Here is a 12,610-nt window from a genome sequence, read left to right as displayed (position 1 = left end):
TGGGATGGGCTTGTCAGTTCTAAATCCCCAAATTCTTAATTTGACTTTTGTTACATTGAGCTGCAAGAACTGAGAGGATCATACTTTACAGTATCGTGTGCCCAAGGTAAGTTAGGGTGGCTGTTCCGCAATATGCCACAGGACGCTATGCATCAACCTATTGGTCCGACCTATTGGCAAATCGGCTTTCAACTAACCAGACTACCGGAGTCAGTGAAATCCTTTGATGAATTGTTGGAGACAATCAGGTAGTGTCGGGCTCACCATCACCAACCCCAAGCTGTTAGTGTGCCCAGACATGTTGAGTACGATCCAAATGATATACCCATTGTTCTAATCGACCGACGCTAATATTGGATTGTTAACGCCGCGTTTACAGCGTCCGTATATTCCAGGCTAATAGAGTTTTAGTCTTGGAGATAATGATGGTTGTTTGCGAGATAGCATCGGCTGGATAAGAGACATCTTTTACATACGAGGGTTGCTCAGAAAGTAATGCCTCCTAGCCCACTACTTGGCCAATAGTACTGCAAGCATTCTGAACTGTTTACCATTAATGAACTTATGTTTTAGCTATAGAATGTCACTTGTTTCACCTTCCTATCTCTTCTCGTTTCATAGTAATTGAGCAACACATGGCATCCAGTACTGACGTCCGGTTGAAACAATGGGCTGTCATTGAATTTGTGACTACGGAAGGTTGTGCAGCCAGGAACATTCATCGCCGGCAACGAGTCACGGATGCACCATTACGCAGCGTCAATCGTCCTCTCCTCCGCCAAAAAAGTTCAAAGATGTCCATCTGCTGGCAAAGTGTTATTGATATTCTGACTCATCCTACCTATAGTCCGGATTTTGCGCCTTGTGCTTTTTTTTTTTTTTTTTTTTTTGCTTTTTTCAAACTTAATGATCACCATAAGAGCCAACGCTACAGTTGTGATGCGGAGGTGGAAGCAGCAGTTCGGCAATCGGCAGTCGCAGCCACAACAATTCTTCACCGACGACATTAAAAACCTTGTTTCGCTTGGCACAAGTGTGCTGTTGCCCGTAATGGGGACTATGTTGAAAAATGATACCACCATTTGTAGCTGACATTACAAGCTTTCCACTGATACATGTATCGGTGCTATCTATTAAACACAAATACAAGTATCGCCTTTGAGGGATTACTTTCTGAATCACCCTCGTATAAATGGCAGCATGTAAGGATATAAAGGATCAATGCCAGTCATCATGATGTAAAAAAGCCATACAATCCACTACTTCCAGTTACGATTGAAAGATTAAGGTGGATGTGATACTGGTACCTATTCTGAAGATGCTGAGTTCATATAGAAATAGTATATCTCGTTGTTTCATGCCGTACTTATACATACCACAGTTACGAAATCTTGGAGGGGGGGGGGAGAAGGAGATCACCATTATTTTACTGTGTTTCAATCTATTACCGACACTTAAGGTGAGCAAGCTGCCATTGTATCAATCCGACCAGGTAAGTTTTACCGGTTTTTGGTCGAAATTGCCATAAAGGGAATTGATGCTGTCCTATCAAGTTTTAATATCGGTCGTGGCAAAACGTTCAATCTAGGAAATGCCTTAAAATATTTCCTGAAAATACAGTAATAAGTAACAGTGTCACCTATATATCCTAGGGATGAGCACAAGTCGAGTCAAAGGTTATTTTCTCAAGTCGAGTTCCGAGCCGAGTCACTGTTTTGAGGTCGAGTTTCGAGTAGAGTCGAGTTTGATAAACAGCTCGCTCGTTCAGCTCGTTTAACTCGTTTTGAAATCATGGTCTGATTAGAATGGAAAGCGAAAGCCTCGAGACATGTTAGCAGTAATTGGTAATACTTTTTGTGTTGCTCACGACAAAGGACAATACTCGCATCTCGTCTCGTCTCGATAAGGAGACAATAGAATTTTATAACGAGACAGTCTCAAATGTCGTAACCACAATCTTACCATGAAAGCTAAGGACTACACAAGCCCATCCTGAGCAGTGATGTCAACCTCCTCGGCTCGGTTCAACTGAGCGAACAGTTCGAGCCGGCTCGGTTAGGATGAGCCATCGGCTCGGCTCAATTGATCCATGGCTTGAGCCGGTTCGGTTGGGACGAGCCATCGACTCGTCTCAATTGAGCCGATGGTTTAAGCTGGCTCGGTTACGATGATCCACCGACTCGGCTCATGTGAGCCATCGGATCGAGCCAGCTCTGTTGGAACGAGTCCAACGGCTCGGTTGGACTCAGCTCAACTGAGCCGATGGCTCGAACTGTCTTGGTGGGGGTGAAGAATCATCTCGGTTCGGCTCAATAGTGAATGAGCTATGAGCCGAACCGTTGACAATTCTAAACCCGAGTCGAACAGTTTTGAACATGTTTGGCTGGCGCCCTATGTCTTTTAACAATTTTTGGCTCGAGCCGGAATACTTGCTCTCCCGGAACTCAAACCCAGAACCTTGTGAACGATGTCCTTGCCTCCTGAAGACTTCTTGACGACCGAGATCGGCAGTCAACTAGATTTTAGTATTCAGATACAAAATAATAATAATAATAATAATAATAATAATAATAATAATAATAATAATAATAATAATAAAGTTGTACTACTAGTAGTAGTAAGGGATGCGCACGAGACGAGTCGAGACATGATTTTCCTTACAAAATTCGAGTCGAGACACGGCTCTTCCAATAGAGTAATATACATTTTTCGAGTCGAGACATCACTTTTACAGCACATTTTCGAGACGAGACAGCCACAAATCTTGTCTCGTGCGCATTCCTTGTAGTAGTAGTAGTATCATTAATAATTATACTATGTGAGATACTTAAAAAGAGTACTTGAAGCTGCGAACAGGATTCAGCTCGCACTGGCTCGTTTTGGCTCGACTCGACTCGACTCGAAACTCATCCGAATTCGAGTCGAGTTGGGAGAAATTTTTCGAGCCGAGTTCTCGAGTCGAGCTTAAAGTAGATGTCTGTTTCGAGTCGAGTCGAGTTTCAAAGTAAAACTCGCTCGTATCCATCCCTACACGTATACGATACGTGAAACAGTATGGTGTAATAATTTTCACACTTTATATTTAATTCAGGAATGATAAATTTCAACCGCTTCCGGTTTTAGTAGACAGATTAGAGAGGCGATGGAATTATTCTTGAGGGGCGCTTAATTAATTACAGAAAACCGCGTCTCGCTATCTATTACCGTTTTTATTATATCGCAATCAACGTTAAAACCGGAAGTGGTTTATTTAAACTATTTCCGGTTTCAGCTTCTAGCTATCTCTGATCAATTTTGATCAATGTAGATCGATATTGAAACCAGTGGATTTCTATCACTTTCAATTTTAGTAGAAAGTTAAGGATCTAGCTGAAGCAAGGGATGCTGAATCAATTGCAAGAAATCTCTTCTCGCGTATTATTAGGTTGGCACGAATGTAATGTCCGTTTTGGTGTTCCGTGGGAATTCACATCAACAGCACAATATAGGGATGCTCTAAGGTCAAACATTTAAAGTCACAAACGCCGTATACGTCCAGGAAATAGGTTGGGGCATCAAGAAATTAGGTTGTTAACAGGGTTTTTTTAATGAAAAGTTACCATTAAGAACACATAATTCCGAACGAGTTTCCCTTTAAGAATTCAAACGGGAGAATCCTCCATAGCAAGTTGAAAAAATGCAGGGCCTGAAAAAAAAAAGTATTGGTTACATTATAGACGAGTGAGCATACCACTATCATTCGGCGGCTCCGTGCAATTGTAAGGTAGTCAGATTGAACTCCTAAGTGCCGTGTAATTGATAAGGTAGTCAGCTTGAGCTTACAGATGTCGTGCAATTGATAAGGAAGTCAGGTTGAAGTCATAGGTATCACGTGAATTGACATCGGCCAACAATAATCACCATCAGGAGATGTGCAGTTGAGAGTCAAATATCCCTACGTCAACCGAACTTCAAAGATCTCCTACATCCGATTTTCACTTCTGGTGAACCTTCTATAGTCATAAATGATCAGGACACTGATTTACTCGTGATCAACATTCAGAACAACGTCCCAAACTATCCCTTTACCCACTGAAGGCGTTGTTCATTCCTACAGTAGCAGAGATCCAACACATATTTCTCCATTGAGACAAAGCCATCACTATGGGATATTATAGTCCTGAACTCGACGAAATGCAACCCAAAACTGTCCACAAATTTCCATAAACGGTCAACGGACCTGGTGACCCTCATGGTTCATAACAATTCATCCTCACATGTCACTCAAAGGACGTTGCCGATTCCCCCATAAGTTATAGTATGAAATCCTTCCTCCTCTACCGTATTCTGCTGACGGTCTTTCTCACTGACTACCACCTCTTCCATCATTTCAATCACTTCTTTGGATTATTAATGAAAGGCATTACTTAGATCACAACTTTTGTCCGAGTCTGGGTCTCACTTCTCAGACAGACCCGGAAGCTTCCGAAATATCATATCTGAAAAATTACTGCAAAATTTTAGTTGATTAAATTATGTTCACTACTGAAAATACCAATCAAGACACCACGTTTCAAATTTTTCGAATATAATTTGATGTTTATTAGTCTCCCCATACTGAAAAATTTTGAACATACCCTACAAACGAACGTTTAGCAAAACAATCTATAAGCTCAGCGGCATCTTTTATTTTCTACACGTCAAGTTTTGCAGATTTGCTAGATTAAACTTTGACAATGTCTCGTAAGAAAAATTTGTAGAATTCTTGCGTGTTTATACTCTGATGAACCTTGTAGTTATCTTTAAGTGCAATGCTTAGACAGACGAAGATTAAAATAAGAGACAATGAAAATGATAGAAGGCAGAGAAAGGAGATAATTTTGTTTGTTAGAACTACATTAGCAGTTTCACACATACTTTTGCTCCGTATGTATTACGATATTTTGTCAATTCCGGGTCATATCGGGTCTGTCTGACTCGCGGATCTGCCCAGGTTATCGAATTATGGGTCAGTTTGGGTCACCGGGTCATGGGTCAGTCTGGGTCGCCGGATCATGGGTGTCCGGGTTACAAAATCATGGGTCAAGTCCGGGTTACTAGATCATGGGTCAGACCGGGTTACCAGGCCAATGAGTCAGTCTGGGTTACCAGGTCATTCCCGTCATGGGTCTGTATGGATAATCGAATCATGTGCCTGATTGGCTCTGGGTCTCCGCGTCACAGATCACGAACTTCGTGACCTGTTCCATCACTGCTTCGGAAGAAAGACTTTCTCTGATGATTGGGCGGTGCAACATGCCGTTGAGAATACTTCTTCCATCTCTGACTACAGACTTCATTCGCCACGGAATCCAATTACTGGCTGAGATATGGCAAAAGTGTATGGTTGCATACGGTGACTATTGTACTTGATAAATCTTGTAGTTATCTTTTAGTGCAATGTTCTGATACATGCAGATGAAAACAAGCGAGAAAGAAAATTATAAATTAATCAGATAAGGTAGGGTTTTTTTTTTACCTTTGGAAATGACGCACCCCTGGCAAACATTTCATTCGCAGAACAGAAGCCTCAGCTTTATTATTATTGCCTTTTAATTTTCGGAAGAATGTGCAGCTTTTTCACGCGAGAACAAGGAATTACTTTGGTATCGTTTGGGCATGAGTTCTTTTGCAATTCTAGAACACAGCTTCTCGTAAGATCAGCGAAGTCAAGCAGTACCAAATCTGGTCGGATGGACGACTGTTGGTAGTCAGTAGATGGAGTTAGTATTGTGGCGACCACTCAGCATCGTGAGAATAATTGAGGAGCTACTTCAAAAGAAGTAGCGAACTCTGGACTAGAAAGCCAGTATCAACGGCGAAAAGAACCGATGTGCTGACCACACGTCACGCCAAAAGCATAATCCGGCTGGTAGACCGTTAATGCCAACTTTAAAAGTTCTTACAGGGGTGTAGCCAGCAGTTTTATGTAGGAGGGGCCCGTCGTTTTTTAGGGGGGAGCAGCTACAGTGTACAAAGCCAAAGAAATTGTGTTGCAGCTAGTGCTTTTGAGGCCTGAAAAAATCGGAAAATTTTAGTTTCCTTCCGGAAAACTAAGAAAACTGGTTTTTAGCTTCTTCTTCTTCTTCTTCTTCTTCTTCTTATTATTATTATTATTATTATTATTATTATTATTATTATTATTATTATTATTCGTGTTTTCTCCATAAATTATATTCCAGGTAGCTTTTATTATGTTTAACCAATAACTACTGTCCCCGCCAAACGTTACCGGCATAACTTTCTGCGTAACTATTTGAGTTTAAGCCCTAGTATCTTCATAAGACTGATTTTCTTTGAAATTCACTTAATTTCTTTAAATTGTGTAATCTGCTGTGAAAAGAAAAAGTACACCATACTATTTTCCGATCGGTGTAAGGAAGAGATACCATACTATTTTTCGATTGGTATGGTAAAATAGTATTTTTCCATACTATTTTACAGTAAATTATTATATATAAACTTTGTTATTTTTAAGTGACTGAAACGAGGTAATCTTACGATGATGTTTTACAAGTTGGTCATTTGGGGGGGACAGGAAATCATTGGGGGAGCCTGGCCCCGATGCCCCCCCCCTTGGCTACACCCCTGAGTTCTTATTTCTTGCAGTTAGTTCAATATAGAAAGCGAAAAAAAAAATGTTAACACTTCAATGATAGGGGTTACCAAGAGCACGCGGACTACAGGTTAGTCATCCATGAACTTGTTAACGTTCAATATTTGAACTAAATAAATGCTCTTGACACAAAACAGATGGCCTACTTGTGCTTTTCGTCCGTGTTTCTTTTGTTCTTGTTAAAAGGGCGATGAATCTAATAAAACCAAACCAAAATAACCGATGTGTGATTTCATTGCACGCTACTAAGCTATTCGTTTCCCCCCAGGTCCCCCTTATTCGATACAGAGCTTTCTCGTCTTATCACATTAATATTGAGAGGGAAGCAGACATTTATATATATATATATATATATATATATATATATATATATATATATATATATATATATATATAAGATGAGATGTCTTCGACTGGGGAGGATGATGGTGTCCTGCTCATACAAATTCACTCCCCCTCCGCCCTTTTCAATTTTCCTGTTTGCCTCTCCCCTCCTGTTTCCTACTCTGGTCTTTTGAATCGACCGTAATATCATGAAAACACGCGCGAAAGGTGGGTTCGATGGGGTGGGGCTGGGGGAGAGATAAAGAATACAGCGGGACTTAGTTTCAGCCACCAACACGGTACGTCCTCTCTTCCAAAACCTAATATATTTCACATCAAACGCTTGAAGGGACCTATTATACGATGTCAACCAGGTTAGGGAAACACGGAGGAACGGGAAATCTCATGATATCTGCAGTGTTGGCAGTCATAGCAGCTTTTTCAGTTCATAATGCTAATGATTGATATAATTGCGAATTATTTTGAATTGTGAAAACGTACTAAAACAAAGTTTTTACAAAGAAATGCTCAAAGGTGAGACATATAACAATAAACATATATCATTCAGTTAAATAAAATGAAACAGGTGAAGATGAATTGTCATGCGCAGTTTTTGAGAAAATCCAGAAGAATGATTTTTTTGTGAACTTAAAAACTGATTATCTACGATAACCACGCCACCTGTTGAGATGAAAGTGATTCTATACGATAACTATGCCATCTATTGAGATGAAACTGATACTGTATGATAACCACGTCATCTTTAAGATGAAACTGATACTATACGATAACTACGCCATCTATTGAGATGAAACTGATACTGTATGATAACTACGTCATCTATTGAGATGAAACTAATACTGTATGATAACTACGCCATCTATTGAGATGAAACTGATACTGTGCGATAACCACGCCATCTTTAAGATGAAACTGATACTATACGATAACCACGCCATCTATTGAGATGAAACTGATACTGTACGATAACCACGCCACCTACTGAGGTGAAACTTGACAGGAAGACACGCATGAACTGGAAGGTACACTCACCGTATTATATACCATATATTTTTTTTTAAATATCCCATGTTTCCACATCCTTGACCAAACGGCACACACCTATCATATAGTACAGTTTATCTCGTACCTAACACTCTAGATTACAAGTAACCACAGAATTCACATCCTGACAACCGAGGTCACCAGACTTAATATGGGACGTCTTTTAGTAATAGCATGAGAAGGACAAAGATTACCCAAGTTCTTACGACAGGACATCCAATCCAAACCTTGGAATACTTGCATTACAGTCATCAACAGCCAGTCACCATTTGCTGAATCGGTTTCGGTTACGGATCGGACTGATCTATAGGGTAGATATGTGGCATAATCAACGGTGGAGTGGGAATACATTGATTTAAAAAAAAATCCGGAAACAACATTTGGCAGTTGTATCTTTCAACTTGAATGATTCAAACGCATGTCTACGATCTCCATAAAAAATACTACCATTTGTAATACGAAGTTAAGGTCTTCTACTGTAGTAGCTAGAAGCCGTGCATTTGACATGGGTTTAAATTCCGGTAGGAAAGCATCGAACAAATTAATTTTATCTATAAGGTTCCCTGTATTAGCTTTTTTTCCACCTACTTTCACATGCTTTATTTAAGCGTAAGTAGGTGGCAACTTTTGGCTCGGATCTAACTTTAAAACTATAAGTCTTTTGTCCTAAATAGTCTCGCTGCTGCAATTTAAACAATGATCCGAAATACAGCGACTACGCAAACTGAAGTTAAAAGTTGTTAGAGCATCGAGGCTAAATTTTGTTACTATCGACCTTAAGATTGCTGTACTGAGCTCCTTCGTGGCTAAGTGGTTAGCATACGCGTCTTTGGCGTAAGAGACCCGGGTTCGATTCCTTGCGGGAGCTCATGTGATTCGGATTCCACGTTAAACAATAGGTCCCGTCGCATATAGCCTCTGCTGAAAGAGACGTTAAACTCAAATTCAACTCGATTGCTGTACTGGTAGGAGTGCCAGTTCTTCGCGATAACTGTACGATAGGCAACCTTAAACACACTTAGACCGTTTGGGTTGTCTACCTTACAGGTAACAAGGTTTAGTGTTTCTGATACATATAGACCAGAGCTGTCCAAATGGCGGCCCGCGGGCCGCATGCGGCCCGCCAAACCATTTCCTGCGGCCCACAAAGCTTTCATGATTTACGATTGTTATAACTGATAATATTTTAATTTATATTCATTCATTCATTTAATGTTTCCACTCTTCTTTCGGAATAATGCATCCATTTAGCGCTTCTATACAACAAAAAGGCGCAGGCATCCAAGACAACACTGGAGTCGGTAATGTAATCGTTGCTGAAAGGGACGATTACTTCAATGAACGAATTTATTTTTGATCTAGCTTTTTAAATCAGACCCTTTCTTCCTCAAACTTTGCCTAGAAGCCATAGTGCGCAAGAAATAGACCACTTCTTGTGATAAACACAATTTAGCATACTTTCCAAGTTGCAATCGTCTGACATTAGATTTTGAAAAGGAAGCGTTTAATTTTTCTGAGTTCTGTAGAAACATCGAGAGTATCATGAATGGATTTAATGCGAGATTCTCAGATTTTTACAAACTAAAAGATGGCATTGCATTATTTACTAATCCATTGACAATAAACATCGAAGAACAACCTCCAAACTTACAGCTCGAACTTTGTGACTTTCAGGCTGACCCATTGTTTCAGACAACAAAGAAAGGAGTAGATTTTTCAGACTACTTTCTAACAAATGTTTCCCTAGCTTTTGTGTGTTGTGTCGGAAAATAGTGTCAATGTTTGGTAGTACTTATCTTTGTGAAAGTGCATTTTCCACCATGAAAATTGCAAAGAATCACTCCAGAAGCTGCCTTGGAGATTCTTCTCTTTTATATCTTCTGCGGGTTACATCTTTTACAAGAGGAATGGATGTAGATACCCCAGCCCTTGTAAACGCTGCTAGTCACCCTCATTAGTCACATTGAATAGGTATGTAATATTTCAAATATATTTTTTATATTTTTCTTTTGTAGTGTAATAATAATAATAATAATAATAATAATAATAATAATAATAATAATAATAATAATAATAATAATAATTATTATTATTATTATTATTATTATTATTATTATTATTATTAGCTGCGGCCCTCCACCTTACTAGTAAAGACAGTTATGGCCCTCAGGCTTATTATAATTGGACACCACTGATATAGACAAACTAAATTATGGTTTAGTTATCTAGTCTTCTCCGCAGTTACCTAAAAATACAATGAATTTAGAAAATACCAACCCAAAGACGTGGATTTGTATATGAGATAAACATACAAACTGACAAAAATCATTAAGTTTTATATAGTATATAAGATTACATGGCGACGTTGCTACTGACGCAACGCATCGCTGTTTTGATGTGTAACCGTGAAATGTAATACACATGTTAGCCTCTTTTTATAATGTAGACAAAATGGCATAAGATGGTGATAAGTTGGAAGGGTAATCACATAAACAACGATGAATAATAATAATAATAATAATAATAATAATAATAATAATAATAATAATAATAATAATAATAATAAATATTGTAATATAGGCCATGGGTGTAGCGTGAGATGTTAGGGGTCACTTGTTACGTTAGTATCATAACAAATAAGTACGCAATGTTTTAGTTAGGGAGTCAATGAGGAGAAAAGACCTTTGGGTTAACAAAGTAAGTGAGAGACTTATTAAAACAGGACCTTAGATATTAGGTTTAGGAATTAGATTTCTGGGCTTTGAGCATCTGTATAGATGTTAGCCCACCATGTACGAGGAATGACGTATCTCGGTGATTACACTGTATGAGGAAAGGGAAGGAAGGGAGTGGCCTGGGACCTATATGTTAGGAACATTCCAGAATTTGCCTGGTGTGAATGAGGAAAACCCAGGAAAACCTCACTCATTATGGCTGGCCTGAAAAAGCTCTTACACTCTTTTGACCGAGTGTATCCACTAGGAAGCGAACCCAGGACCGCTCGCACCAGAGGCAAGAGCGTTGGCGATGTGGGTAATAATAATCAGGATTAGATAGTGTTAGCACATAAGACAAAAATAACGAATATTTGCTTCAGCAGCAATGAACCTTCAGGTTTCTAGATTAAAAACAGTGGAAGGAGAAGGAAGGATGACAAGAAAAAGATTAGTGTTAAGAAATTGTATAAGACAAAGGGTAATTTGTAATAAACAAAACATATTAAAAGATATTGTTGTCTTGTTAACAATATTAAATAACCTACCTGACATATTTCCGTACGCATGAGTCGCTGCGTAATTCGTTTCGATGGCGTGATGGCTACTAAGGTCGGACGCTAACGGGTCCCCGGGGTACCTCGCTGTACCCGTCCAACTTTCAGACTTCACAGTACACGGAGCAGGGTTCAGTCTAGGCGCCGGTGGCTGGAGGAGAAACGAGCTATATTGTGGATTGAACCTTGCGGGGTGGTGGTGGTGATTTGTGCTTGAGTAGCCCCCTAATTCAGCCACTCCCCTGTGGTGGGAGTAGGCGGAGTAATGCCAAGGGTCTGTTTGCAGTCCATGAAGTGCGTGGTGGTAGGGATCCACCCCAGCGTATAATTCAGATCCTGATGATGAGCCATAACCACTGAATGACGTCACCGTTGATCTACTGGCCGTTGATTGGTAGTTGCTATTCCAGAATGATGGGGGGAAATTTCTTGATGACATTGGTGATGATGAACCTGAAATATATTGGAAAAGAAAAAACGTAATAGTTATGCTTCTTACATATTTCATGCGGATAGTAAGTATTAATATAAATCTATGCAATAAATATATTTTTATACATACACAAAAGGACCAACTTATTTTATTTATAAAGATAGCACGAAAAATTTGGCATTTATGATAAATTTACTGCTTCAGATATAATGTTTCGATGGATATAATGTGTAATATTTTCAGATTCATTTTAAATATTGAAAATTTTACATTTTGCACATGGGCATTTGAGTTTTCAACATGATGCTGTTTCTTTTAAATGCACTCCGGTCTAGATTGATTATATCTATTGATTTATTCTCTAGTGTTGCGTCTAAGGAAGTATTCTATCGTAAATAGAGGTAGATACTATTTGTCTCTGCTATCCTTTGTTTTCTATTTGTTGTGTTGTATGGTTGCGAAGCATGGTCTCTTACTCTGAGGGAAGAATGCAGATTGAAAGTATTTGAGAATAAAGTCCTAAGACGAATATTTGGACCCAAGAGGTACGGAAAGGGGGAATGGTGGAATCTTCATAACGAGGAAGTACATAATTTATACCGTTCACCAGAGATTGTTAGGGTCATTAAGTTTAGGAGGCTCAGATGGGTAGGTCATGTAGCTAGAATGAAAGAAAGTAGGAACGCTTTCAAAGTTTTTACTGGAAACCCAATTGGTAAACGTCCATTAGGAAGATCTAGGCGCAGATGGGAGAACAATATTAAGATGGATCTCGCAGAAATAGAAATACAAAGTAGAAAGTGGATCCAATCGGCTAAGGATAGAAGTCAGTGGAGAACTTTTGTGAACACGGCATTGAACCTCCGCGCTCTATAGACCATAG

At 39.3% G+C, this 12,610-nt stretch overlaps 1 protein-coding gene across 1 annotated transcript in view; it reads right to left on the bottom strand.

Moving 5' to 3' along the window:
- The window catches only part of LOC145686725 (transcription cofactor vestigial-like protein 2), a 245,806-nt gene that overhangs the window by 26,419 nt on the left and 206,777 nt on the right, over nucleotides 1-12,610 (bottom strand). The window contains exon 3 of the mRNA XM_081760334.1: nucleotides 11,286-11,747. Coding sequence (XP_081616460.1) covers nucleotides 11,286-11,747 — 462 coding nt within the window. The remainder of the gene's footprint in view (nucleotides 1-11,285; nucleotides 11,748-12,610) is intronic.

This window comes from Thermobia domestica, chromosome 5 (genome assembly GCF_964235325.1).
Source record: "Thermobia domestica chromosome 5, izTheDome1.hap1.1, whole genome shotgun sequence".
In the NCBI taxonomy this organism is placed as follows: domain Eukaryota; kingdom Metazoa; phylum Arthropoda; class Insecta; order Zygentoma; family Lepismatidae; genus Thermobia; species Thermobia domestica.
Note: the sequence above shows the minus strand (reverse complement) of the source record. Positions and strands in the feature narration are given on the sequence as shown.